General features: G+C 49.9%; 1 protein-coding gene across 3 annotated transcripts in view; it reads right to left on the bottom strand.

Moving 5' to 3' along the window:
• LOC144505329 (SWI/SNF-related matrix-associated actin-dependent regulator of chromatin subfamily B member 1-like) overlaps positions 1 to 25,150 on the bottom strand; it is a 95,555-nt gene that overhangs the window by 30,832 nt on the left and 39,573 nt on the right. For all 3 annotated transcript variants that reach the window (XM_078231450.1, XM_078231449.1, XM_078231448.1), the window contains exons 2-5: positions 20,732 to 20,843; positions 16,459 to 16,588; positions 11,694 to 11,831; positions 5,958 to 6,085 (exon numbers count right to left, since the gene is read on the bottom strand). In XM_078231450.1, the coding sequence (XP_078087576.1) occupies positions 5,958 to 6,085; positions 11,694 to 11,831; positions 16,459 to 16,588; positions 20,732 to 20,825 (490 nt within the window). In that variant the 5' untranslated portion in view covers positions 20,826 to 20,843. The remainder of the gene's footprint in view (positions 1 to 5,957; positions 6,086 to 11,693; positions 11,832 to 16,458; positions 16,589 to 20,731; positions 20,844 to 25,150) is intronic.

Here is a 25,150-nt window from a genome sequence, read left to right as displayed (position 1 = left end):
AGGGGTTATGTTACTGGATTAATAATCCAGGTTACAGTAGTGTAGGGGTTATGTTACTGGATTAATAATCCAGGGTACAGTAGTGTAAGGGTTATGTTACTGGATTAATAATACAGGGTACAGGAGTGTAGGGGATAGGTTACTTGGTTAATAATCCAGGGTACAGTAGTGTAGGGGTTATGTTACTGGATTAATAATCCAGGGTACAGTAGTCTAGGGGTTATGTTACTGGATTAATAATCCAGTGTACAGTAGTGTAGGGGTTATGTTACTGGATTAATAATCCAGGGTACAGTAGTGTAGGGGTTATTTAACTGGATTAGTAATCCAGGGTACAGTAGTGTAGGGGTTATGTTACTGGATTAATAATCCAGGGTACAGTAGTGTTGGGGTTATGTTACTGGATTAATAATCCAGGGTACAGTAGTGTCGGGGTTTTGTTACTGGATTAATAATCCAGGATATCGTAGTGTAGGGGTTATGTTACTGGATTAATAATCCAGGGTACTGTAGTGTAGGGGTTATGTTACTGGATTAATAATCCAGGGTACAGTAGTGTCGGGGTTTTGTTACTGGATTAATAATCCAGGGTACAGTAGTGTAGGGGTTATGTTACTGGACTAATAATACAGGGTACAGTAGTGTAGGGGTTATTTTACTGGATTAATAATCCAGGGGACAGAAGTGTAGGGGTTCTGTTACTGGATTAATAATCCAGGGTACAGTAGTGTGGGGGTTATGTTACTGGATTAATAATCCAGGGTACTGTAGTGTAGGGGTTATGTTACTGGATTAATAATCCAGGGTACAGTAGTGTCGGGGTTTTGTTACTGGATTAATAATCCAGGGTACAGTAGTGTAGGGGTTATGTTACTGGACTAATAATACAGGGTACAGTAGTGTAGGGGTTATGTTACTGGATAAATAATCCAGGGTACAGTAGTGTGAGGGTTATGTTACTGGATTAATAATACAGGGTACAGTAGTGTAGGGGTTATGTTACTGGATTAATAATCCAGGGGACAGAAGTGTAGGGGTTCTGTTACTGGATTAATAATCCAGGGTACAGTAGTGTGGGGGTTATGTTACTGGATTAATAATCCAGGGTACTGTAGTGTAGGGGTTATGTTACTGGATTAATAATCCAGGGTACAGTAGTGTAGGGCTTATGTTACTGGATTAATAATCCAGGGTACAGTACTGGAGGGGTTATGTTACTGGATTAATAATCCAGGGTACAGTAGTGTAGGGGTTATGTTACTGGATTAATAATACAGGGTACAGTAGTGTAGGGGCTATGTTACTGGATTAAAAATCCAGGGTACAGTAGTGTAGGGGTTATGTTACTGGATTAAAAATCCAGAGTACAGTAGTGTAGGGGTTATGTTACTGGATTAATAATCCAGAGTACAGTAGTGTAGGGGTTATGTTACTAGATTAAAAATCCAGGGTACAGTAGTGTCGGGGTTATGTTACTGGATTAATAATCCAGGGTACAGTAGTGTAGGGGTTATGTTACTGGATTAATAATCCAGAGTACAGTAGTGTAGGGGTTATGTTACTGGATTAAAAATCCAGGGTACAGTAGTGTAGGGGTTATGTTACTGGATTAATAATCCAGGGTACAGTAGTGTAGGGGTTGGTTACTGGGTTAATAATCCAGGGTACAGTAGTGTAGGGGTTAGGTTACTGGGTTAATAATCCAGGGTACAGTAGTGTAGGGGTTATGTTACTGGATTAATAATCCAGAGTATAGTAGTGTAGGGGTTAGGTTACTGGGTTAATAATCCAGGGTACAGTAGTGTAGGGGTTAGGTTACTGGGTTAATAATCCAGGGTACAGTAGTGTAGCGGTTAGGTTACTGGGTTAATAATCCAGGGTACAGTAGTGTCGGGGTTACGTTACTGGATTAATAATACAGGGTACAGTAGTGTAGGGGTTATGTTACTGGATTAATAATACAGGGTACAGTAGTGTAGGGGTTAGGTTACTGGGTTAATAATCCTGGCTACAGTAGTGTAGGGGTTAGGTTATTGGGTTAATAATCCAGGGTACAGTAGTGTAGGGGTTATGTTACTGGATTAATAATACAGGGTACAGTAGTGTCGGGGTTATGTTACTGGATTAATAATCCAGGGTACAGTAGTGTAGGGGTGATTTTACTGGATTAATAATCCAGGGTACAGTCGTGTAGGGGTTATGTTACTGGATTAATAATCCAGGGTACAGTAGTGTAGGGGTTAGTTTACTGGATTAATAATCCAGGGTACAGTAGTGTCGGGGTTATGTTACTGGATTAATAATCCAGGGTACAGAAGCGTAGGGGTTCTGCTACTGGATTAATAATCCAGGTTACAATAGTGTGAGGGTTATGTTACTGGATTAATAATCCAGGGTACAGTAGTGTAGGGGTTATGTTACTGGATTAATAATCCAGGGTACAGTAGTGTAGGGGTTATGTTACTGGATTAATAATCCAGGGTACAGTAGTGTTGGGGTTATTTTACTGGATTAATAATCCAGGGTACAGTAGTGTCGGGGATATGTTACTAGATTAATAATCCAGGGTACAGAAGCGTAGGGGTTCTGTTACTGGATTAATAATCCAGGTTACAGTAGTGTGAGGGTTATGTTACTGGATTAATAATCCAGGGTACAGTAGTGTCGGGGTTATGTTACTGGATTAATAATCTAGGGTACAGTAGTGTAGGGGTTATGTTACTGTATTAATAATCCAGGGTACAGTAGTGTAGGGGTTATGTTACTGGATTAATAATCCAGGGTACACTACTGTAGGGGTTATGTTACCGGATTAATATTCCAGGGTACAGTAGTGTCGGGGTTATGTTACTGGATTAATAATCCAGGGTACAATAGTGTATGGATTATGTTACCGATTAATAATCCAGAGTACAGCAGTATAGTGGTTATGTAATTGGATTAATAATCTAGGGTACAGTAGTGTAGGGGTTATGTTACTGGATTCATAATCCAGGGTACAGTAGTGTATGGGTTATGTTACTGGATTAATAATACTGGGTACATTAGTGTAGTGGTTATGTTACTGGACTAATAATACAGGGTACAGTAGTGTAGGGTTATGTTACTGGATTAAAAATCCAGGGTACAGTAGTGTCGGGGTTATGTTACTGGATTAATAATCCAGGGTACAGTAGTGTCGGGGTTATGTTACTGGATTAATAATCCAGGGTACAGTAGTGTAGGGGTTATGTTACTGCATTAATAATCCAGGGTACAGTAGAATAGGGGTTATGTTACTGTATTAATAATCCAGGGTACAGTAGTGTAGGGGTTATGTTACTGGATTAATAATCCAGGGTACAGTAGTGTAGGGGTTATGTTACTGGATTAATAATCCAGGGTACAGTAGTGTCGGGGTTATGTTACTGGATTAATAATCCAGGGTACAGTAGTGTCGGGGTTATGTTACTGGATTAATAATCCAGGTTACAGTAGTGTAGGGGTTATGTTACTGGATTAATAATCCAGGGTACAGTAGTGTCGGGGTTTTGTTACTGGATTAATAATCCAGGGTACAGTAGTGTCGGGGTTATGTTACTGGATTAATAATCCAGGGTACAGTAGTGTAGGGGTTATGTTACTGGATTAATACAGGGTACAGTAGTGTCGGGGTTATGTTACTGAATTAATAATCCAGGGTACAGTAGTGTAGGGGTTATGTTACTGGACTAATAATCCAGGGTACAGTAGTGCAGGGGTTATGTTACTAGATTAATAATCCAGGATACAGTAATGTAGGGGTTATGTTACTGGATTAATAATCCAGGGTACAGTCGTGTAGGGGTTATGTTACTGGACTAATAATCCAGGGTACAGTAGTGCAGGGGTTATGTTACTAGATTAATAATCCAGGATACAGTAGTGTAGGGGTTATGTTACTGGATTAATAATCTAGGGTACAGTAGTGTAAGGGTTATGTTACTGGATTAATAATCCAGGGTACAGTAGTGTCGGGGTTATGTTACTGGATGAATAATCCAGGGTACAGTAGTGCAGGGGTCATGTTACTGGATTAATAATCCAGGTTACAGTAGTGAAGGGGTTATGTTACTGGATTAATAATCTAGCGTACAGTAGTGTAAGGGTTATGTTACTGGATTAATAATCAAGGGTACAGTAGTGTAGGGGATAGGTTACTTGGTTAATAATCCAGGGTACAGTAGTGTAGGGGTTATGTTACTGGATTAATAATCCAGGGTACAGTAGTGTAGGGTTTATTTTACTGGATTAATAATCCAGTGTACAGTAGTGTAGGGGTTATGTTACTGAATTAATAATCCAGGGTACAGTAGTGTAGGGGTTATTTTACTGGATTAATAATCCAGGGTACAGCAGTGTAGGGGTTATGTTACTGGATTAATAATCCAGGGTACAGTAGTGTAAGGGTTATGTTACTGGATTAATAATCCAGGATATAGTAGTGTAGGGGTTATGTTACTGGATTAATAATCCAGGGTACAGTTGTGTTGGGGTTATGTTACTGGATTAATAATCCAGGGTACAGTAGTGTCGGGGTTATGTTACTGGATAAATAATCCAGGGTACAGTAGTGTAGGGGTTATGTTACTGGATTAATAATCCAGGGTACAGCAGTGTAGGGGTTATGTTACTGGATTAATAATCCAGGGTACAGTAGTGTAGGGGTTATGTTACTGGATTAATAATCCAGAGTACAGTAGTGGAGGGGTTATATTACTGGATTAATAATCCAGGGTACAGTAGTGTAGTGGTTATGTTACTGGACTAACAATCCAGGGTACAGTAGTGTAGGGGTTATGTTACTGGACTAATAATCCAGGGTACAGTAGTGTAGGGGTTATGTTACTGGACTACCAATCCAGGGTACAGCAGTGTAGGGGTTATGTTACTGGACTAATAATCCAGGGTACTGCAGTGTAGGGGTTATGTTCCTGGACTAATAATCCAGGGTACAGTTGGGTAGGGTTCTGTTACTGGACTAACAATCCAGGGTACAGCAGTGTAGGGGTTATGTTACTGGACTAATAATCCAGGGTACAGTAGTGTAGGGGTTATGTTACTGGACTAATAATCCAGGGTATAGTCTTGAAGTGATTATATTCCAAGAACCACAGAATCCCAACAATGCAGAAGGAAGCCATTTGATCCATTTGCACGACTCTCTGGAGAGCATTTTATCCAGGCCCATCATTCCTGTCCTATCCCCGTAACTACATCCATTTATCACGACCAATCCACCTCACCTGAACATCTTTGGACACTAAGGGGCAATTTTCCATGGCCAATCCACCTAACCTGCACATCTTTGGACACTAAGGGGCAATTTAGCATGGCCAATCCACCTAACCTGCAAATCTTTAGACACTAAGGGGCAATTTAGCATGGCCAATCCACCTAACCTGCACATCTTTGGATACTAAGGGACAATTTAGCATGGCCAATCCACCTAACCCGCAAAGCTTTGGATACTAAGGGGCAATTTAGCATGGCCAATCCACCTAACCCGCACATCTTTGGATACTAAGGGGCAATTTAGCATGGCCAATCCACCTAACCTACACATTTTTGACACTAAGGGACAATTTAGCATGGCCAATCCACCTAACCTACACATTTTTGACACTAAGGGACAATTTAGCATGGCCAATCCACCTAACCTACACATTTTTGACACTAAGGGACAATTTAGCATGGCCAATCCACTTAATCTGCACACCTTTGGACTGTGGGAAGAAACCGGAGCACCCGGAGGAATCCCACGCAGACAACGGGAGAACGTGCAGATTCCACACAAACAGCGAGCCAAAGCCGGAATCGAACCTGGGTCCCTCCCGCTGTGATGCAGCAGTGCTAACCACTGTGCTGTTGCTGAAGTAACTATCAGCAATCGTGCCCTCGTTTCTTTCCCCGCTGCCGAGTCGAAGCTGTCCCGTTACCGTTCATGTTCCAGGTGAAGGTGTCTCGGAGTTTCTGCCCATCGATTTCCATGTCCAGTCGGATGGGGACCAGGAGTTCGGGCTGGGCTGCGTTTTCATGGATAACGGCTGGATCATGGTCATCAAAACTGCGGAAACGGAATTGAGAGGTTTTATTTCTCACTTCTTCCTTTCACTGGGGTCTGGGTGTCGCTGGCCAGGCCTGCATTCATTGCCCATCTCTACTTGCCCCTTGGGAAGGTGGTGATGAGCTGCCACCTTGAACCACAGCAGTCTATGTTTTTTATAATTCATTCCAGGGAGGCGACGGCCTCGTGGTATCATCGCCGGACTATTCATCCAGAAACTCAGCTGATGTTCTGGGGACCCGGGTTCAAATCCCACCACGGCAGATGGTGGCATTTGAATTCAATAATAAAATATCTGGAATTAAGAATCTACTGATGGCCATGAAACCACTGTCGATTGTCGGGAAAACCCATCTGGCTCACTAATATACTTTAGGGAAGGAAATCTGCCGTCCTTACCCGGTCTGGCCGACAAGTGACTCTAGAGCCTCAGCAATGTGGTTGACTTTCAACTGTTCATTATGAATTCCATTGCTTTGTTTGTCCTGCCCAAGCGCGTCATCTCACACTTATCCGGATTGAATTCACCATTGACAAGCCCATCCACATCCTCTTGTAATCTACGGCCATCCTCTTGGGCTTATCCTCGATCCTCCTCACTATTTGCCACCCGACCAATTTTGTTATCATCTGTGAACTTACTGATCAACCTTCCTACATTCAATCTGAATCTTTTATCATGGTCGGTTTAGCTCAGCTGGCTGGACAGCTGGTTTGTGATGCAGAGTAACACCAACAGCGTGGGTTCAGTTCCCGTACTGGCTGAGGTTATTCGTGAAGGCCCCACCTTCTCAACCTTGCCTCTCGCCTGAGGAGTGGTGATCCTCAGGTTAAATCACCACTCGTCAGCTCTCCCCATCAAAGGGGAGAACAGGCTCTGGTCATCTGGGACTATGATGACTTCACCTTTACTTGTAAAACAACTTAGGATTTTCCTTAATTCCACATGTCCTATCAGGTCCCCTTTTTCTCTCCTAATTTCCTCTTTAAGTTCCCTCTGGCGCATTCTCTTATCCTGTAGCGCTTCTGCTGTTTTGAGCCCTCAATATGGGCCATAATCCTCTTCATCAAATGCTGTGTATCCCTCGATATCCGAGGTTCATTGGATTTGTTGGTCCTACTCTTTGTAACATGTTGGCCCTGTACTCTCCCTATTTCCTTCTTGAGAGCGTCCCACTGTTCCATCACAGACTCACCTAAAGTGTCTGCTCCCGGTCCACTCTGGCCAAATCATCTCTAATCTTCTTAAAATCAGTCTTCCCCCAATTTAGAACTTTGATTTCAGGCCCATCCTTGTCCTTTTCCATAACAATCTTGAATCTAACTGAGTTATGATCGCTGTCTGCAGAATGCTCCCCCACTGATACTTCAACCATTTACCTGGCTTTGTTACCTAAAATTAAGTCCAGGACACCCCCTTTCTTGTAGGACTTGTGAATGACTGGCATAAAAAGTTCTCCTGGGCGCCTTTTAATAATTCCATTCTCTCTTAACCTTTAACACTATGACTAATGTTATAGGACACTCCCAGCAAAGTGTTCGCCCTCTTTTGGTTTATAGGTTCCACCCATATGGTGTCATCAGAAGAGCCTTCTGAGATGTTGACCCTCCTTACTGCTCGAATTGATTTCCTGAACAAAACTGCAATACCCCCTCCTCTTCTTTTACCTCCTTCCCTGTCTCATCTGAAGACCCTATATCCTGGAATATTATAGAAACGTAGAATCCCTATGGTGCAGAAGATGCCATTCGCCCATCGAGTCTGCACTGACTCTCTGACAGAGCGTCTCATCTCGGCCCTCTCCCCTACCCTATCCCTGTAACCACACACATTTAGCATGGCTAATCCGCCTAACCTACACATCTTTGGACACTAAGAGGCAATTTAACATGGCTAATCCACCATACCTGCACATCTTTGGACACTAAGGGACAATTTAGCATGGCCAATCCACCTAACCTGCACATCTTGGGACACTAAGGGGCAATTTAGCATGGCCAATCCACCTAACCTACACATCTTTGGACACTAAGGGACAATTTAGCATGGCCAATCCACATAACCTGCACATCTTGGGACACTAAGGGGCAATTTAGCATGGCCAATCCACCTAACTGCACATCTTGGGACAGTAAGGGACAATTTAGCATGGCTAATCCCCCTAACCTACACATCTTGGGACAGTAAGGGGCAATTTAGCATGGCTCATCCCCCTAACCTACACATCTTGGGACAGTAAGGGGCAATTTAGCATGGCCAATCCACCTAACCTACACATCTTGGGACAGTAAGAGGCAATTTAGCATGGCCAATCCACCTAACCTACACATCTTGGGACAGTAAGAGGCAATTTAGCATGGCCAATCCCCCTAACCTACACATCTTGGGACAGTAAGAGGCAATTTAGCATGGCCAATCCACCTAACCTACACATCTTGGGACAGTAAGAGGCAATTTAGCATGGCCAATCCACCTAACCTACACATCTTGGGACAGTAAGAGGCAATTTAGCATGGCCAATCCACCTAACCTACACATCTTGGGACAGTAAGAGGCAATTTAGCATGGCCAATCCCCCTAACCTACACATCTTGGGACAGTAAGAGGCAATTTAGCATGGCCAATCCACCTAACCTACACATCTTGGGACAGTAAGAGGCAATTTAGCATGGCCAATCCACCTAACCTACACATCTTGGGACAGTAAGAGGCAATTTAGCATGGCCAATCCACCTAACCTACACATCTTGGGACAGTAAGAGGCAATTTAGCATGGCCAATCCCCCTAACCTACACATCTTGGGACAGTAAGAGGCAATTTAGCATGGCCAATCCACCTAACCTACACATCTTGGGACAGTAAGAGGCAATTTAGCATGGCCAATCCACCTAACCTACACATCTTGGGACAGTAAGAGGCATGGCCAATTCACCCGTGCCCTGGATAAAAGCAAATTACTGCGGATGCTGGAATCTGAAACCAAAAGAGAAAATGCTGGAAAATCTCAGCAGGTCTGGCAGCATCTGTAAGGAGAGAAAAGAGCTGACGTTTCGAGTCCAGATGACCCTTTGTCAAAGCTAAAAGGCAGAGAAAGTGGGAGATATTTATGCTGCAGGGGGAGGGAATGAAAGAAGATTCACCGTCACAGAAACCAGAGGAAAAGGCTGCTAGTGTCTGTCCACAGAGAGAATAGAGGGTGAAAGGCCAAACAGCAGAGAAGCTAAAATGAGAGGGTAAACTGTGACAGATGAAGATGTAGAGAGTGGGGGAGGGGCAGAAAATGGATGGGACAGAGGTAAAATCCATACCCCAAGTTTTAACTTGTGCCCTTAACTCATCTGCCTTGTCTGTCAGACTCCTTTCATTAAAATGATGCAATCTTGCCAAACTCTGCCTCCATCACCAACTCAGGCAGCAAATTCCAGACAACTACCACCTTCTGCATAAAAAATGTTCTTCCTCATGTCCCCTCGACACTTACTGCTACTTATCCTGAATCTGTGTCCCCTGGTTCTGGAATTCTCCCTCAAGGGAAACAACTTTATCCTGCCCACTTTATCTCTTCCTCTCATAATGTTGTCCACCTCTATCAAGTCACACCTCAGCCTTCCTGGTTCCAAGAAAAACAATCCTAACCTCTCCAATCTCTCCTCATAGCTGAACTTTTCCAGCCCGGGCAACATTCTTGTGAACCTCCTCTGCACTCTCTCCAGAACAATTACATCCTTCCTGTAATGTGGTGACCAGAACTGCACACAATACTCCACTTGTACCTAAATGGCCTCTTACTCCTGTACCTTCCTGCCTCACTTGCTGTCTCTTTTAATTTTGTTTGTGCATCTCCCCCTGCTGAACCCTCTTGAGTGTTGTTGGGAGCCGCACTCATCCAGGCGAGTGGAGAATATTCCATCACACTCCTGACTTGTGTCCTTGTAGATGGTGGACAGGCTTTGGGGGGAGTCAGGAGGTGAGTTACTCCCCGCCGGAGTCCCAGCCTCTGGCCTGCTCTTGTAGCGACTGTATTTATATCATAGAAAGAAACCATAGAAACCCTACAGTACAGAAAGAGGCCATTCGGCCCATTGAGTCTGCACCGACCACAATCCCACCCAGGCCCTATCCCCATATCCCTACAGATTTACCCCACTAATCCCTCTAACCTAAGCATCTCAGGACACTAACGGCAATTTTTAGCATGGCCAATCAACCTAACCCGCACATCTTTGGACTGTGGGAGGAAACCGGAGCACCCGGAGGAAACCCACGCAGACACGAGGAGAATGTGCAAACTCCACACAGACAGTGACCCGAGCCGGGAATCGAACCCGGGACCCTGGAGCTGTGAGGCAGCAGCGCTAACCACTGTGCTACCGTGCCGCCCAGGTCCAGTTCAGTTTCTGGTCAATGGTAACTCCCAGGATGTTGATCGTGGGGGGATTCAGTGATGATAATGCCATTGAATGTCAAGGGGAGCTGGTTAGATTCTCCCTCTTGTAGGTGATGGTCATTGCCTGGCATTTATGTGGCACGAATGTTACTTGCCACTTGCCAAGCCTGGATATTGTCCACGTGCCCCCCCCACTTGGTAGCCTCTGACACAGGCAAAGGCTGGACTACGGCCTTGTTGATCTCATTGCCCTGCGCATGGTAACCCAGCCAAAGACACATAAATGAGATGCCCCAATCAGCCTCATGACTGCCCACTGACACAATGTATGGTCAGATGCCAACATTCGCCCTCACCCCTGCCTTTGTATTTACAAAATACACCCATCCCATTACTTATTGGCCACCTGTCCACTTACACATGTTGAAAGCAAGTTAGCCCCCACCCCCACAGAGAGGCGATAGCCGAGTGGTATTATCGCTGGACTATTAATGCAGAAACTCAGTTAATGTTCTGGGGACCCGGGTTCGAATCCCACCACGGCAGATGGTGGAATTTGAATTCAATGAAAAAAAAATCTGGAATTAGGAATCTACTGATGACCGTGGATAGTCAGAAGCTTTTTCCCCAGGGTGGAAGAGTCAATTACTCGGGGGCACAGGTTTAAGGTGCGAGGGGCAAGGTTTAAAGGAGATGTACGTGGCAAGTTTTTTAGACAGAGGGTGGTGGGTGCCTGGAACTCGCTGCCGGGGGAGTTGTGGAAGCAGATACAATGGTGACTTTTCAGCGGTGTCTGGACAAATACATGAATGGGATGGGGATAGAGGGATATGGTCCCCGGAAGGGTAGGGGGTTTTAGTTCAGTCTGGCAGCAGGGTCGGTGCAGGCTTGGAGGGCCAAAGGGCCTGTTCCTGTGCTGTAATTTCCGTTGTTCTTTGAAACCATTGTCCATTATCAGAAATGCCCATCTGGTTCACTAATGTCCTTTAGGGAAGGAAATCTGCCATCCTTACCCGGTCTGGCCTACATGTGACTCCAGAGCCACAGCAATGTGGGTGACTCTCAGCTGAGGATGGGAAATAAATGCTGGCCGGCCACGCCCATGTCCCACAAATGACTTAAAGAAAAGCCCACCCACCACTCTTGTGTAACTGCTATTTTTCTCTCTCTCCCTCTTTGTGCCCCCCGGCCCCCCCACCCCCCAGGCAGCTCGACTCACCACAGAGGGAAGACCCTCTTCTTGTCTCGTCCCATTCGGTTCCGGTTGATGGATGTTGAGCAGGGCACTGCATCCAGGTGGTGTGAGCTGTTGGGCAGGGTGGGGACCCACTGGTTACTCCGCTTTGACTTTGGTTCCCTGCAGAGCATAGAGGAAGAAAGAGTGAGAGAGAGACAGAGCGAGAGAGAGAGAGAGAGCGAGAGAGAGAGAGACAGAGCGAGAGAGAGAGAGAGACAGAGCGAGAGAGAGAGAGACAGACGGAGAGAGAGAGAGACAGACGGAGAGAGAGAGAGATAGAACGAGAGAGAGAGAGAGAGAGCGAGAGAGAGAGACAGACAGAGCGAGAGAGAGAGACAGAGCGAGAGAGAGAGAGAGAGACGGAGCGAGAGAGAGAGACAGACAGAGCGAGAAAGAGAGACAGAGCGAGAGAGAGAGAGAGAGACAGAGCGAGAGAGAGAGACAGAGCGAGAGAGAGAGAGAGAAACAGAGCGAGGGAGAGAGAGACAGAGCGAGAGAGAGAGACAGAGCGAGAGAGAGAGAGACAGAGCGAGAGAGAGAGAGACAGAGCGAGAGAGAGAGAGACAGAGCGAGAGAGAGAGAGAGAGACAGAGCGAGAGAGAGAGAGAGAGACAGAGCGAGAGAGAGAGACAGACAGAGCGAGAGAGAGAGACAGAGCGAGAGAGAGAGAGACAGAGCGAGAGAGAGAGAGACAGAGCGAGAGAGAGAGAGACAGAGCGAGAGAGAGAGAGACAGAGCGAGAGAGAGAGAGAGACAGAGCGAGAGAGAGAGAGAGACAGACGGAGAGAGAGAGACAGACGGAGAGAGAGACAGACGGAGAGAGAGAGAGACAGACGGAGAGAGAGAGAGACAGACGGAGAGAGAGAGAGACAGACGGAGAGAGAGAGAGACAGACGGAGAGAGAGAGACAGACGGAGAGAGAGAGAGACAGACGGAGAGAGAGAGAGACAGACGGAGAGACAGACGGAGAGAGTGAGAGACAGACGGAGAGAGAGAGAGACAGACGGAAGAGAGAGAGACAGACGGAGAGAGAGAGAGACAGACGGAGAGAGACAGACGGAGAGAGTGAGAGACAGACGGAGAGAGAGTGACAGGCGGAGAGAGAGTGAGTGACAGGCGGAGAGAGAGTGAGTGACAGGCGGAGAGAGAGAGTGACAGGCGGAGAGAGAGAGTGGCAGGCGGAGAGAGAGAGTGACAGGCGGAGAGAGAGAGTGACAGGCGGAGAGAGAGAGTGACAGGCGGAGAGAGAGAGTGACAGGCGGAGAGAGAGAGTGACAGGCGGAGAGAGAGAGTGACAGGCGGAGAGAGAGAGTGACAGGCGGAGAGAGAGAGTGACAGGCGGAGAGAGAGAGTGACAGGCGGAGAGAGAGAGTGACAGGCGGAGAGAGGGAGTGACAGGCGGAGAGAGTGACAGGCGGAGAGAGAGAGTGACAGGCGGAGAGAGAGAGTGACAGGCGGAGAGAGAGAGTGACAGGCGGAGAGAGAGAGTGACAGGCGGAGAGAGTGACAGGCGGAGAGAGAGAGTGACAGGCGGAGAGAGAGTGACAGGCGGAGAGAGAGAGTGACAGGCGGAGAGAGAGGGTGACAGGCGGAGAGAGAGAGTGACAGGCGGAGAGAGAGAGTGACAGGCGGAGAGAGAGAGTGACAGGCGGAGAGAGAGAGTGACAGGCGGAGAGAGAGAGTGACAGGCGGAGAGAGAGAGTGACAGGCGGAGAGAGAGAGTGACAGGCGGAGAGAGGGAGTGACAGGCGGAGAGAGGGAGTGACAGGCGGAGAGAGGGAGTGACAGGCGGAGAGAGGGAGTGACAGGCGGAGAGAGGGAGTGACAGGCGGAGAGAGGGAGTGACAGGCGGAGAGAGGGAGTGACAGGCAGAGAGAGAGAGTGACAGGCAGAGAGAGAGTGACAGGCGGAGAGAGAGAGTGACAGGCGGAGAGAGAGAGTGACAGGCGGAGAGAGAGAGTGACAGGCGGAGAGAGAGAGTGACAGGCGGAGAGAGAGAGTGACAGGCGGAGAGATGGAGTGACTGCGAGGGTTGTGACTGGGAGGGAGTGACTGGGAGCGAGACTGGGAGCGAGACAAGGAGCGAGACAGGGAGCGAGACAGGGAGCGGGACATGGAGCGGGACAGGGAGCGAGACAGGGAGCGAGACAGGGAGCGAGACAGGGAGCGAGAGAGAGAGAGCGAGTGACGAGCAAGAGAGCGAGGCAGACAGAGAAAGAGACGGAGGCAGAGAGAGACGGAGGCAGAGAGAGACGGAGGCAGGGAGAGACGGAGGCAAGGAGAGACGGAGGCAGGGAGAGACGGAGGCAGGGAGAGACGGAGGCAGGGAGAGACGGAGGCAGGGAGAGACGGAGGCAGGCAGAGAGAAATACAGGCCGAAACGGCAAGGATTCACTGAACATGTGAGGTTGTCCATTTTGACAGGAAGAACAAAGAAGACTGGAAAGGGGGGAGTCTGAGAGATATACAGCATGGAAACAGGCCCTTCGGCCCAACTCAGCAATGCCAACCAGGTTTCCGAAACTGAACTTGCCCCTTTTAAGACCATAAGACATAGGAGCAGAATGAGGCCACTCGGCCCATCGAGTCTGCTCCGCCATTCAATCATGGCTGATATTTTTCTCATCCCCATTCTCCTGCCTTTTCCCCATATCCCCTGATCCCCTTATTAACCAAGAACCTATCTATCTCTGTCTTAAAGACACTCAATGACCCGGCCTCCTCTGTGGCAAAGAGTTCCACAGATTCACCACCCTCTGGCTGAAGAAATTCCTCCTCATCTCTGTTTTAAAGGATCGTCCCTTTAGCCTGGAGTTTGAGTCTCTCCTACTCGTGGAAACATCCTCTCCACGTCCACTCTATCCAGGCCTCTCAGTATTTTGTAAGTTTCAATAAGATCCCCCCTCATCCTTCTAAACTCCAACAAGTACAGACGCAGAGTCCTCAACCACTCCTCATCTGACAAACCTTTCATTCCTGGGATCACTCTTGAGAATCTCCTTCGGACCCCACTCCAAGGCCGGCAGATCCTTCCTTAGGTATGGGGCCCAAAACTGCTCACAATATTCCATTTGCCTGCATATGGCCCACATCCCACTAAACCTTTCCCACCCGTGTACCAAATGTCTTTTAAATGTTGTAATTGTACCCACCTCTACCACCTCCTCTGGCAGCTCATTCCATATACTAACCATCCTCTGGGTGAAAAAGTGGTCCCTCAGATCCCTTTCCTCTCTCACCTTGAACCTACGCCCTCTAGTTTTGGACTCCCCTACCCTGGGTAAAAGGCCTTGGCTATTCACCTTTCCTATGCTCCTCATAATTTTATAAGGGTCACCCCTCATCCTCCTAAGCTCCAGGGAAAGATGTCCCAGTCTATCCAGCCTCGCCTTATAATTCAAACCTTCCAGTCCCGCTAACATTCTTGTCAATCTGTTTTGCACCCTTTTCAGTTTAATAACATCGTTCCTATAGGAGGGTGACCAGAGAGAGATTGCAGTATGGATGGATCTGGGTGTCCTTGTACATGAATCTCAGCTTCATATACCCTGAGAGATTTATACGTCTCAATAAAGTCATACCAAATTTGTTTAAACTCCAGGCAACATTTAAAAATATATATTTAATTAATTCGTGGAACATGGCTGGCCAGCATTTATTGAAGTGGAGATGCCGGCGTTGGACTCGGGTGAACACAGTAAGAAGTCTCACAACACCAGGTTAAAGTCCAACAGGTTTATTTGGTAGCAAATACCATAAGCTTTCGGAGCGCTGCCCCTTCGTCAGATGGAGTGGAAATGTTTCCACTCCATCTGACGAAGGAGCAGCAAGCTCCGAAAGCTTATGGTATTTGCTACCAAATAAACCTGTTGGACTTTAACCTGGTGTTGTGAGACTTCTTACAGCATTTATTGCCCATCCCTAGTTGCCCTTGAGAAGGTGGTGGTGAGCTGCCTTCCTGAATCGCTGCAGTCCATGTTCTGTGGGTTGACCCACAATGCCGTGAGGGAGGAAATTCCAGGATTTTGACCCAACGACTGCGAAGGAACGGCGATATATTCCCAAGTCGGGATGGTGAGTGGTTTGGAGGGGAACTTGCAGGTGGTGGTGTTCCCATGTATCTGCTGCCCTTGTCCTTCTAGATGGAAGTGGTTGTGGGTTTGGAAGGTGCTGTCTAAAGATCTTTGGTGAATTGCTGCAGTGCATCTTGTAGATAGTACACACTGTTACTCTGAGCGTCGGTGGTGGAGGGATTGAATGTTTGTAGATGTGGTGCCAATCAAGCGGGGCTGCTTTGTGCTGGATGGTGCCAAGCTTCTTGAGTGTTGTTGGAGCTGCACCAGTCCAGGCAAGTGAGGAGTATTCCATCATACTCCTGACTTGTGCCTTGTAAATGGTGGATAGGCTTTGGGGAGTCAGGAGGTGAGTTAGTCACCGCAGTATTCCCAGCCTCTTTCCTGCTCTGGGAGCCACTGTGTTTATGTGGTGAGTCCAGTTGAGTTTCTGGTCAATGGTAACCCCAAGGATGTTGACAGCAACACAGGCCACTTCCACCTCACCCCTCAGGGCAACACTCTCACCCAAGAAGGAAGTGTGGAGCCATCCCAGATAACATCCTGGTGTTCTGCACCCTGTCCACTGCAATCACACTAATAGGGAGGGAGAGCGAGGGGTCAGGGGCAGGGGATTTGCTCCACCCAAATTGGAACACAAATGGCTTGGGAAGAAGCCACAAAGTTGACTTTACCGAAGGTACGTAGGAGGCTCTGTGCTGATGGAGATTGCCTTGTATTTTTCGTCATTTCCTTCCAGGATCTCCTCCACTTCTGACGCACGTAACAAGGTGACATTGGTGGCCAATGTCGTGTAGCCATGATCTGGTGAAACAGGCAAACATACACGTGGTTAATTGCTGGTTCTGCTGAACTAAAAGCACAACGCAAAGGGCAAGCGGGCGTGTGTGTCTCAGTGTCAGCTCCTGTACGGTCCGTGTGTGTCTCAGTGTCAGCTTCTGTACAGTCCGTGTGTGTGTGTCAGTGTCAGCTCCTGTACAGTCCGTGTGTGTGTGTCAGTGTCAGCTCCTGTACGGTCCGTGTGTGTCTCAGTGTCAGCTCCTGTAGTCCGTGTGTGTCTCAGTGTCAGCTCCTGTACGGTCCGTGTGTGTCTCAGTGTCAGCTCCTGTACGGTCCGTGTGTGTCTCAGTGTCAGCTCCTGTAGTCCGTGTGTGTCTCAGTGTCAGCTCCTGTACGGTCCGTGTGTGTGTCAGTGTCAGCTCCTGTACAGTCCGTGTGTGTGTCTCAGTGTCAGCTCCTGTACGGTCCGTGTGTGTGTCTCAGTGTCAGTTCCTGTACAGTCCGTGTGTGGGTCAGTGTCAGCTCCTGTACGGTCCGTGTGTGTGTCTCAGTGTCAGTTCCTGTATGGTCCGTGTGTGTGTCTCAGTGTCAGCTCCTGTACGGTCCGTGTGTGTCTCAGTGTCCGCTCCTGTACGGTCCGTGTGTGTCTCAGTGTCAGCTCCTGTACGGTCCGTGTGTGTGTCTCAGTGTCAGTTCCTGTACAGTCCGTGTGTGTGTCAGTGTCAGCTCCTGTACGGTCCGTGTGTGTCTCAGTGTCAGCTCCTGTACGGTCCGTGTGTGTCTCAGTGTCAGCTCCTGTACAGTCCGTGTGTGTGTCAGTGTCAGCTCCTGTATAGTCCCATGTGTGTCTCAGTGTCAGCTCCTGTACAGTCCGTGTGTGTCTCAGTGTCAGCTCCTGTACGGTCCGTCTGTGTCTCAGTGTCAGCTCCTGTACAGTCCGTGTGTGTGTCTCAGTGTCAGCTCCTGTACAGTCCGTGTGTGTGTCTCAGTGTCAGCTCCTGTACGGTCCGTGTGTGTGTCAGTGTCAGTGTCAGCTCCTGTACAGTCCGTGTGTGTCTCAGTGTCAGCTCCTGTACAGTCCGTGTGTGTCTCAGTGTCAGCTCCTGTACGGTCCGTCTGTGTCTCAGTGTCAGCTGCTGTATAGTCCGTGTGTGTCTCAGTGTCAGCTCCTGTACGGTCCGTCTGTGTCTCAGTGTCAGCTCCTGTACAGTCCGTGTGTGTGTCTCAGTGTCAGCTCCTGTACAGTCCGTGTGTGTGTCTGTGTCAGCTCCTGTACGGTCCGTGTGTGTGTCAGTGTCAGTGTCAGCTCCTGTACAGTCCGTGTGTGTCTCAGTGTCAGCTCCTGTACAGTCCGTGTGTGTCTCAGTGTCAGCTCCTGTACGGTCCGTCTGTGTCTCAGTGTCAGCTGCTGTATAGTCCGTGTGTGTCTCAGTGTCAGCTCCTGTACAGTCCGTGTGTGTGTCAGTGTCAGCTCCTGTACAGTCCGTGTGTGTGTCTCAGTGTCAGCTCCTGTACGGTCCGTGTGTGTCTGTGTCAGCTCCTGTACAGTCTGTGTGTGTCTCAGTGTCAGCTCCTGTACGGTCTGTGTGTGTCTCAGTGTCAGCTCCTGTACAGTCCGTGTGTGTGTCTCAGTGTCAGCTCCTGTACGGTCCGTGTGTGTCTCAGTGTCAGCTCCTGTACAGTCTGTGTGTGTATCAGTGTCAGCTCCTGTATAGTCCGTGTGTGTCTCAGTGTCAGCTCCTGTACGGTCCGTGTGTCTCAGTGTCAGCTCATGTACAGTCCGTGTGTGTCTCAGTGTCAGCTCCTGTACGGTCCGTGTGTGTCTCAGTATCAGCTCCTGTACGGTCTGTGTGTGTCTCAGTGTCAGCTCCTGTACAGTCCGTGTGTGTCTGTGTCAGCTCCTGTACAGTCCGTGTGTGTGTGTCAGTGTCAGCTGCTGTACGGTCCGTGTGTGTGTGTCAGTGTCAGCTCCTGTCGGTCCGTGTGTGTGTGTCAGTGTCAGCTCCTGTACAGTCCGTGTGTGTGTCAGTGTCAGCTCCTGTACAGTCCGTGTGTGTGTCAGTGTCAGCTCCTGTATAGTCCGTGTGTGTCTCAGTGTCAGCTCCTGCATAGTCCGTGTGTGTCTCAGTGTCAGCTCCTGTACGGTCTGTGTGTGTCTCAGTGTCAGCTCCTGTACAGTCCGTGTGTGTCTCAGTGTCAGCTCCTGTACAGTCCATGTGTGTGTCAGTGTCAGCTCCTGTACGGTCTGTGTGTGTCTCAGTGTCAGCTCCTGTACAGTCCGTGTGTGTCTCAGTGTCAGCTCCTGTATAGTCCGTGTGTGTCTCAGTGTCAGCTCCTGTACGGTCCGTGTGTGTGTCTCAGTGTCAGCTCCTGTACAGTCCGTGTGTGTCTCAGTGTCAGCTCCTGTACAGTCCGTGTGTGTCTCAGTGTCAGCTCCTGTACAGTCCGTGTGTGTCTCAGTGTCAGCTCCTGTACAGTCCGTGTGTGTCTCAGTGTCAGCTCCTGTACAGTCCGTGTGTGTCTCAGTGTCAGCTCCTGTACAGTCTGGTGTTGTTGCCTTATTGCACGCAGTTAGCCACCTCTCTATCTCCATCTGACTGCACTCAGTTCACTCATATCCACCCCCTGTCCATCATGTTTATTTATTTATTATTGTCACAAGCAGCCTGACATTGACACTGCAATGAAGTTACTGCGAAAATCCCCCAGTCGCCACACTCCGGTGCCTGTTCGGGCCAATGCACCCGAACCAACACGTCTTTCAGACTGTGGGAGGAAACCGGAGCACCCGGAGAAAAGCCACGCAGACACGGGGAGAACTTGGTGCCTCATTGGGCCATTTCAGAGGGCAGTTAAGATTCAATCTTGTTGCTGTGGTTTTAAAGACATATTTAGGTCAGATCAACTAAGGATGGCAGATTTCCTTCCCTTGAGTTTTCTTTCATGATAATTCGCTGAGCATCATGACTCGCTTTTTATTTCTGAATTTTTTAATGATGGAATTTGAATTCCACCATCCAGCTGCCACGAGTGTGATCTGAACTCGTGTATCCAGGCCTGGTGATTACCAGTCCTGTACCAATTATCTGTGGATGAGAGTATGTCTGAATGCTTCAGCATGTGAGAGGGAGATTGTGTGTTTATCAATGTCTGCACATGTGAACGTGGGTGTGTGAGTGTCTGCATGTCTTTGTGTTTGTGAGCGAGTGTGTGTGTCGGTGAGCGTGTGTGTGAACAAGGCTGTGTGCCTGGATGTGAGCACATCTTTGTTCTTGTGTGACCATGTGTACATCAGTGAGCATGTGTGTGTGAGTGTTTGAGTGTGTCAATGAGTGTGAGTGTCTGTGAGCATGTGTGTTTGTGTGTGAGCATGTGTGTTGTGTGAGCAAGTGTGGTGTGTGTGTGAGCATGTGTTTGTGCATGTGTGTGAGCATGTGTATTTGTGTGTGTGTGAGCATGTGTGTTTGTGTGAATGAGAGAGTGTGAGCATGTGTGTTTGTGTGAATGAGAGAGTGTGAGCATGTGTGTTTGTGTGAATGAGAGTGTGAGCATGTGTGTTTGTGTGAATGAGAGAGTGTGAGCATGTGTGTTTGTGTGAATGAGAGAGTGTGAGCATGCGAGCGTCTTTGTGTGTGTGTCTGTGACATTTCTGAATGAGGCAGAGACTGTGTGTGAGAGAATGTGTGCAAGTGTGGGGGAGATGGTGTAGAGAGGGAATGTGTGTGAGTATGCCTGTGTCAGAACACAGTGTGAGAGTGTGTGTGTGTCTGACACGCTGTGTGAATGTGTGTGTGTGTGTGTCTGACGCACTGTGTGAGTGAGTGTGTGTGTGTGTCTTTGCGTGCCTGTGTCTGACGCACTGTGCGAGTACGCGTGTGTGTGCCTGTGTCTGACACACACTGAGTATGTATGCCTGCCCTGTGTCTGACAGTGAGTGTGTGTGTGTCTGACACACTGTGTGAGTATCAGTGTGTGTGTGCCTGTCTGTGACACACTGTACGTCTGTGTGTGTGTGTGTGCGTGTGTGTGTGCGTGTGTGCATGAGAGAATGCAAATACCCAGGCTCTGGGAGAATACTGCCCAGTTACTACTGGGAAGGAGAGATGGGTTAAAAACAGCTGAGGGACTGAGACTGGAAGCTGGGGGCAGCTTCAGGTTCACCCTTACCATGTGATGAGGCAACTATCTTCTTCCTCTCCTCGACTGTAGCCAAACGCCGCCACAAGGATGGATATTTTTTGTATAGGGAGCCCCGGAACATGCGGAGGTAATTTCCAACCTTTCACACAATATTTAGAAGCATCAGTACATGAATAAAGGACTTTATCTTCAAAGTACATTGTAAAAAGGCAGCTCTCTCCAAAGCAAACTGAAGGCAATATGGTTCAGTTTATTTTATTCATTCGTGGGACATGGGTGTCGCTTGCTGGGCCAGCATTTATTGCCCATCGCTAGTTGCCCCTTGGAGGGCAGTTGAGAGTCAACCACATTGCTGTGGCTCTGGAGTCACAAGTAGGCCAGACTGGGTAAGGACGGCAGATTCCCTTCCCTAAAGGACATTAGTGAACCAGATGGGTTTTTCCGACAATCGACAATGGGTCATCAGTAGATTCTTAATTCCACATTTATTTTATTGAATTCAAATTCCACCATCTGCCGTGGCGGGATTCGAACCCGGGTCCCCAGAACATGAGCCGAGTTTCTGAATTAATAGTCTAGCGGTAATACCACGAGGCCATCACCTCCCCCATTTTGTTTACAGATCCAAAATGGAGACAGAATGGGGAAGAGCGAGAGAGAGAGAGATGTTCCAATCAATCTTGTGTGAGCTGGAGGGGAGCTTCAAGATGATGGTGTTCCAATGCGTCTGTTGACCCCGTCGTCGTAGCCTGTAGAAGAGGTCGTGGGTTTGGAAGGTGCGGTCGAAGGAGCCTTGGTGAGTCGCTGCGGTGCATCTTGAAGATGGTACACACGGCTGCCACTGTGCGTCGGGGGTGGAGGGAGTGAGTGTTTGTGGTTAGCGTGTCGATCGAGCGGGGCTGCTTTGTCCTGGATGGTGTTGAGCTTCTCGAGTGTTGTTGGGAGCCGCACCCATCCAGGCGAGTGGAGAGTGTCCCATCACACTCCTGACTTGTGTCCTTGTAGATGGTGGACAGGCTTTGCGGGGAGTCAGGAGGTGAGTTACTCTCCGCAGGATTCCCAGCCTCTGACCTGCCCTTGTAGCCACTGTGTTTATACGGCTGGGTCCAGTTCAGTTTCTGGTAAATGGCAACCCCCATGATGTTGATAGTGGGAGAGGGGATTCAACCATAGTAATGCCATTGAACGTCAAGGGGAGATGGTTAGATTCTCTCAAACTGCTGGGTCCAGTTCAACTTCTGGTCAATGGCAACCCCCAGGATGTTGATTCTGGGAAATTCAATGGTAATGCCATTGAATATCATGGGGTGAGGGTTAGATTCTCCCTTGAGGGCATAGGGTTTAAGGTGAGACGGGAGAGGTACAAAAGTGTCCAGAGGGGCAATGTTTTCACACAGAGGGTGGTGAGTGTCTGGAACAAGCTGCCAGAGGTAGTAGTAGAGGCGGGTACAATTTCATATTTTAAAAAGCATTTAGATAGTTACATGGGTACGATGGGTATAGAGGGATATGGGCCAAATGCGTGCAATTGGGATTAGTTTAGGGGTTTTAAAAAAAAGGGCGGCATGGAAAAGTTGGGCCGAAGGGCCTGTTTCGATGCTGTAAACCTCTTTGACTCGATGTTGAAAGATGGTTGGGCCAAGGACACTAACCCTGAGGAACTCCCACAGTGATGTCCTGGGGCCGTGGACACTAACCCTGAGGGACTCCCGCAGTGATGTCCTGGGGCCTGGGACACTAACCCTGAGGAACTCCCGCAGTGATGTCCTGGGGCCTGGGACACTAACCCTGAGGGACTCCCGCAGTGATGTCCTGGGGCCTGGGACACTAACCCTGAGGGACACCCGCAGTGATGTCCTGGGGCCTGGGACACTAACCCTGAGGGACTCCCGCAGTGATGTCCTGGGGCCTGGGACACTAACCCTGAGGGACTCCCGCAGTGATGTCCTGGGGCCTGGGACACTAACCCTGAGGGACTCCCGCAGTGATGTCCTGGGGCCTGGGACACTAACCCAGAGGAACCCCCGCAGTGATGTCCTGGGGCCTAGGACACTAACCCTGAGGGACTCCCGCAGTGATGTCCTGGGGCCTGGGACACTAACCCTGAGGAACTCCCGCAGTGATATCCTGGGGCTCAGGACACTAACCCTGAGGAACCCCCGCAGTGATGTCCTGGGGCTCAGGACACTAACCCTGAGGGACTCCCGCAGTGATGTCCTGGGGCCTGGGACACTAACCCTGAGGGACTCCCGCTGTGATGTCCTGGGGCCTGGGACACTAACCCAGAGGAACTCCCGCAGTGATGTCCTGGCGCTCAGGACACTAACCCTGAGGGACTCCCGCAGTGATGTCCTGGGGCCTGGGACACTAACCCTGAGGAACTCCCGCAGTGATGTCCTGGGGCCTGGGACACTAACCCTGAGGGACTCCCGCAGTGATGTCCTGGGGCCTGGGACACTGACCCTGAGGGACTCCCGCAGTGATGTCCTGGGGCCTGGGACACTAACCCTGAGGGACTCCCGCAGTGATGTCCTGGGGCCTGGGGCACTAACCCTGAGGGACTCCCGCAGTGATGTCCTGGGGCCTGGGACACTGACCCTGAGGAACTACCGCAGTGATGTCCTGGGGCCTAGGACACTAACCCTGAGGGACTCCCGCAGTGATGTCCTGGGGCCTGGGACACTAACCCTGAGGAACTCCCGCAGTGATATCCTGGGGCTCAGGACACTAACCCTGAGGAACCCCCGCAGTGATGTCCTGGGGCTCAGGACACTAACCCTGAGGGACTCCCGCAGTGATGTCCTGGGGCCTGGGACACTAACCCAGAGGAACTCCCGCAGTGATGTCCTGGCGCTCAGGACACTAACCCTGAGGGACTCCCGCAGTGATGTCCTGGGGCCTGGGACACTAACCCTGAGGAACTCCCGCAGTGATATCCTGGGGCTCAGGACACTAACCCTGAGGGACTCCCGCAGTGATGTCCTGGGGCCTGGGACACTAACCCTGAGGGACTCCCGCTGTGATGTCCTGGGGCCTGGGACACTAACCCAGAGGAACTCCCGCAGTGATGTCCTGGCGCTCAGGACACTAACCCTGAGGGACTCCCGCAGTGATGTCCTGGGGCCTGGGACACTAACCCTGAGGGACTCCCGCAGTGATGTCCTGGGGCCTGGGACACTGACCCTGAGGGACTCCCGCAGTGATGTCCTGGGGCCTGGGACACTAACCCTGAGGGACTCCCGCAGTGATGTCCTGGGGCCTGGGGCACTAACCCTGAGGGACTCCCGCAGTGATGTCCTGGGGCCTGGGACACTAACCCTGAGGGACTCCCGCAGTGATGTCCTGGGGCCTGGGACACTAACCCTGAGGGACTCCCGCAGTGATGTCCTGGGGCCTGGGACACTAACCCAGAGGAACCCCCGCAGTGATGTCCTGGGGCCTAGGACACTAACCCTGAGGGACTCCCGCAGTGATGTCCTGGGGCCTGGGACACTAACCCTGAGGAACTCCCGCAGTGATATCCTGGGGCTCAGGACACTAACCCTGAGGAACCCCCGCAGTGATGTCCTGGGGCTCAGGACACTAACCCTGAGGGACTCCCGCAGTGATGTCCTGGGGCCTGGGACACTAACCCTGAGGGACTCCCGCTGTGATGTCCTGGGGCCTGGGACACTAACCCAGAGGAACTCCCGCAGTGATGTCCTGGCGCTCAGGACACTAACCCTGAGGGACTCCCGCAGTGATGTCCTGGGGCCTGGGACACTAACCCTGAGGAACTCCCGCAGTGATGTCCTGGGGCCTGGGACACTAACCCTGAGGGACTCCCGCAGTGATGTCCTGGGGCCTGGGACACTGACCCTGAGGGACTCCCGCAGTGATGTCCTGGGGCCTGGGACACTAACCCTGAGGGACTCCCGCAGTGATGTCCTGGGGCCTGGGGCACTAACCCTGAGGGACTCCCGCAGTGATGTCCTGGGGCCTGGGACACTGACCCTGAGGAACTACCGCAGTGATGTCCTGGGGCCTAGGACACTAACCCTGAGGGACTCCCGCAGTGATGTCCTGGGGCCTGGGACACTAACCCTGAGGAACTCCCGCAGTGATATCCTGGGGCTCAGGACACTAACCCTGAGGAACCCCCGCAGTGATGTCCTGGGGCTCAGGACACTAACCCTGAGGGACTCCCGCAGTGATGTCCTGGGGCCTGGGACACTAACCCAGAGGAACTCCCGCAGTGATGTCCTGGCGCTCAGGACACTAACCCTGAGGGACTCCCGCAGTGATGTCCTGGGGCCTGGGACACTAACCCTGAGGGACTCCCGCAGTGATGTCCTGGGGCCTGGGACACTAACCCTGAGGAACTCCCGCAGTGATGTCCTGGGGCCTGGGACACTAACCCTGAGGGACTCCCGCAGTGATGTCCTGGGGCCTGGGACACTGACCCTG

This window comes from Mustelus asterias, chromosome 16, assembly GCF_964213995.1.
Source record: "Mustelus asterias chromosome 16, sMusAst1.hap1.1, whole genome shotgun sequence".
NCBI classification, from domain to species: Eukaryota; Metazoa; Chordata; class Chondrichthyes; order Carcharhiniformes; family Triakidae; genus Mustelus; species Mustelus asterias.
This window is presented reverse-complemented; position numbering and strand designations above follow the sequence as displayed.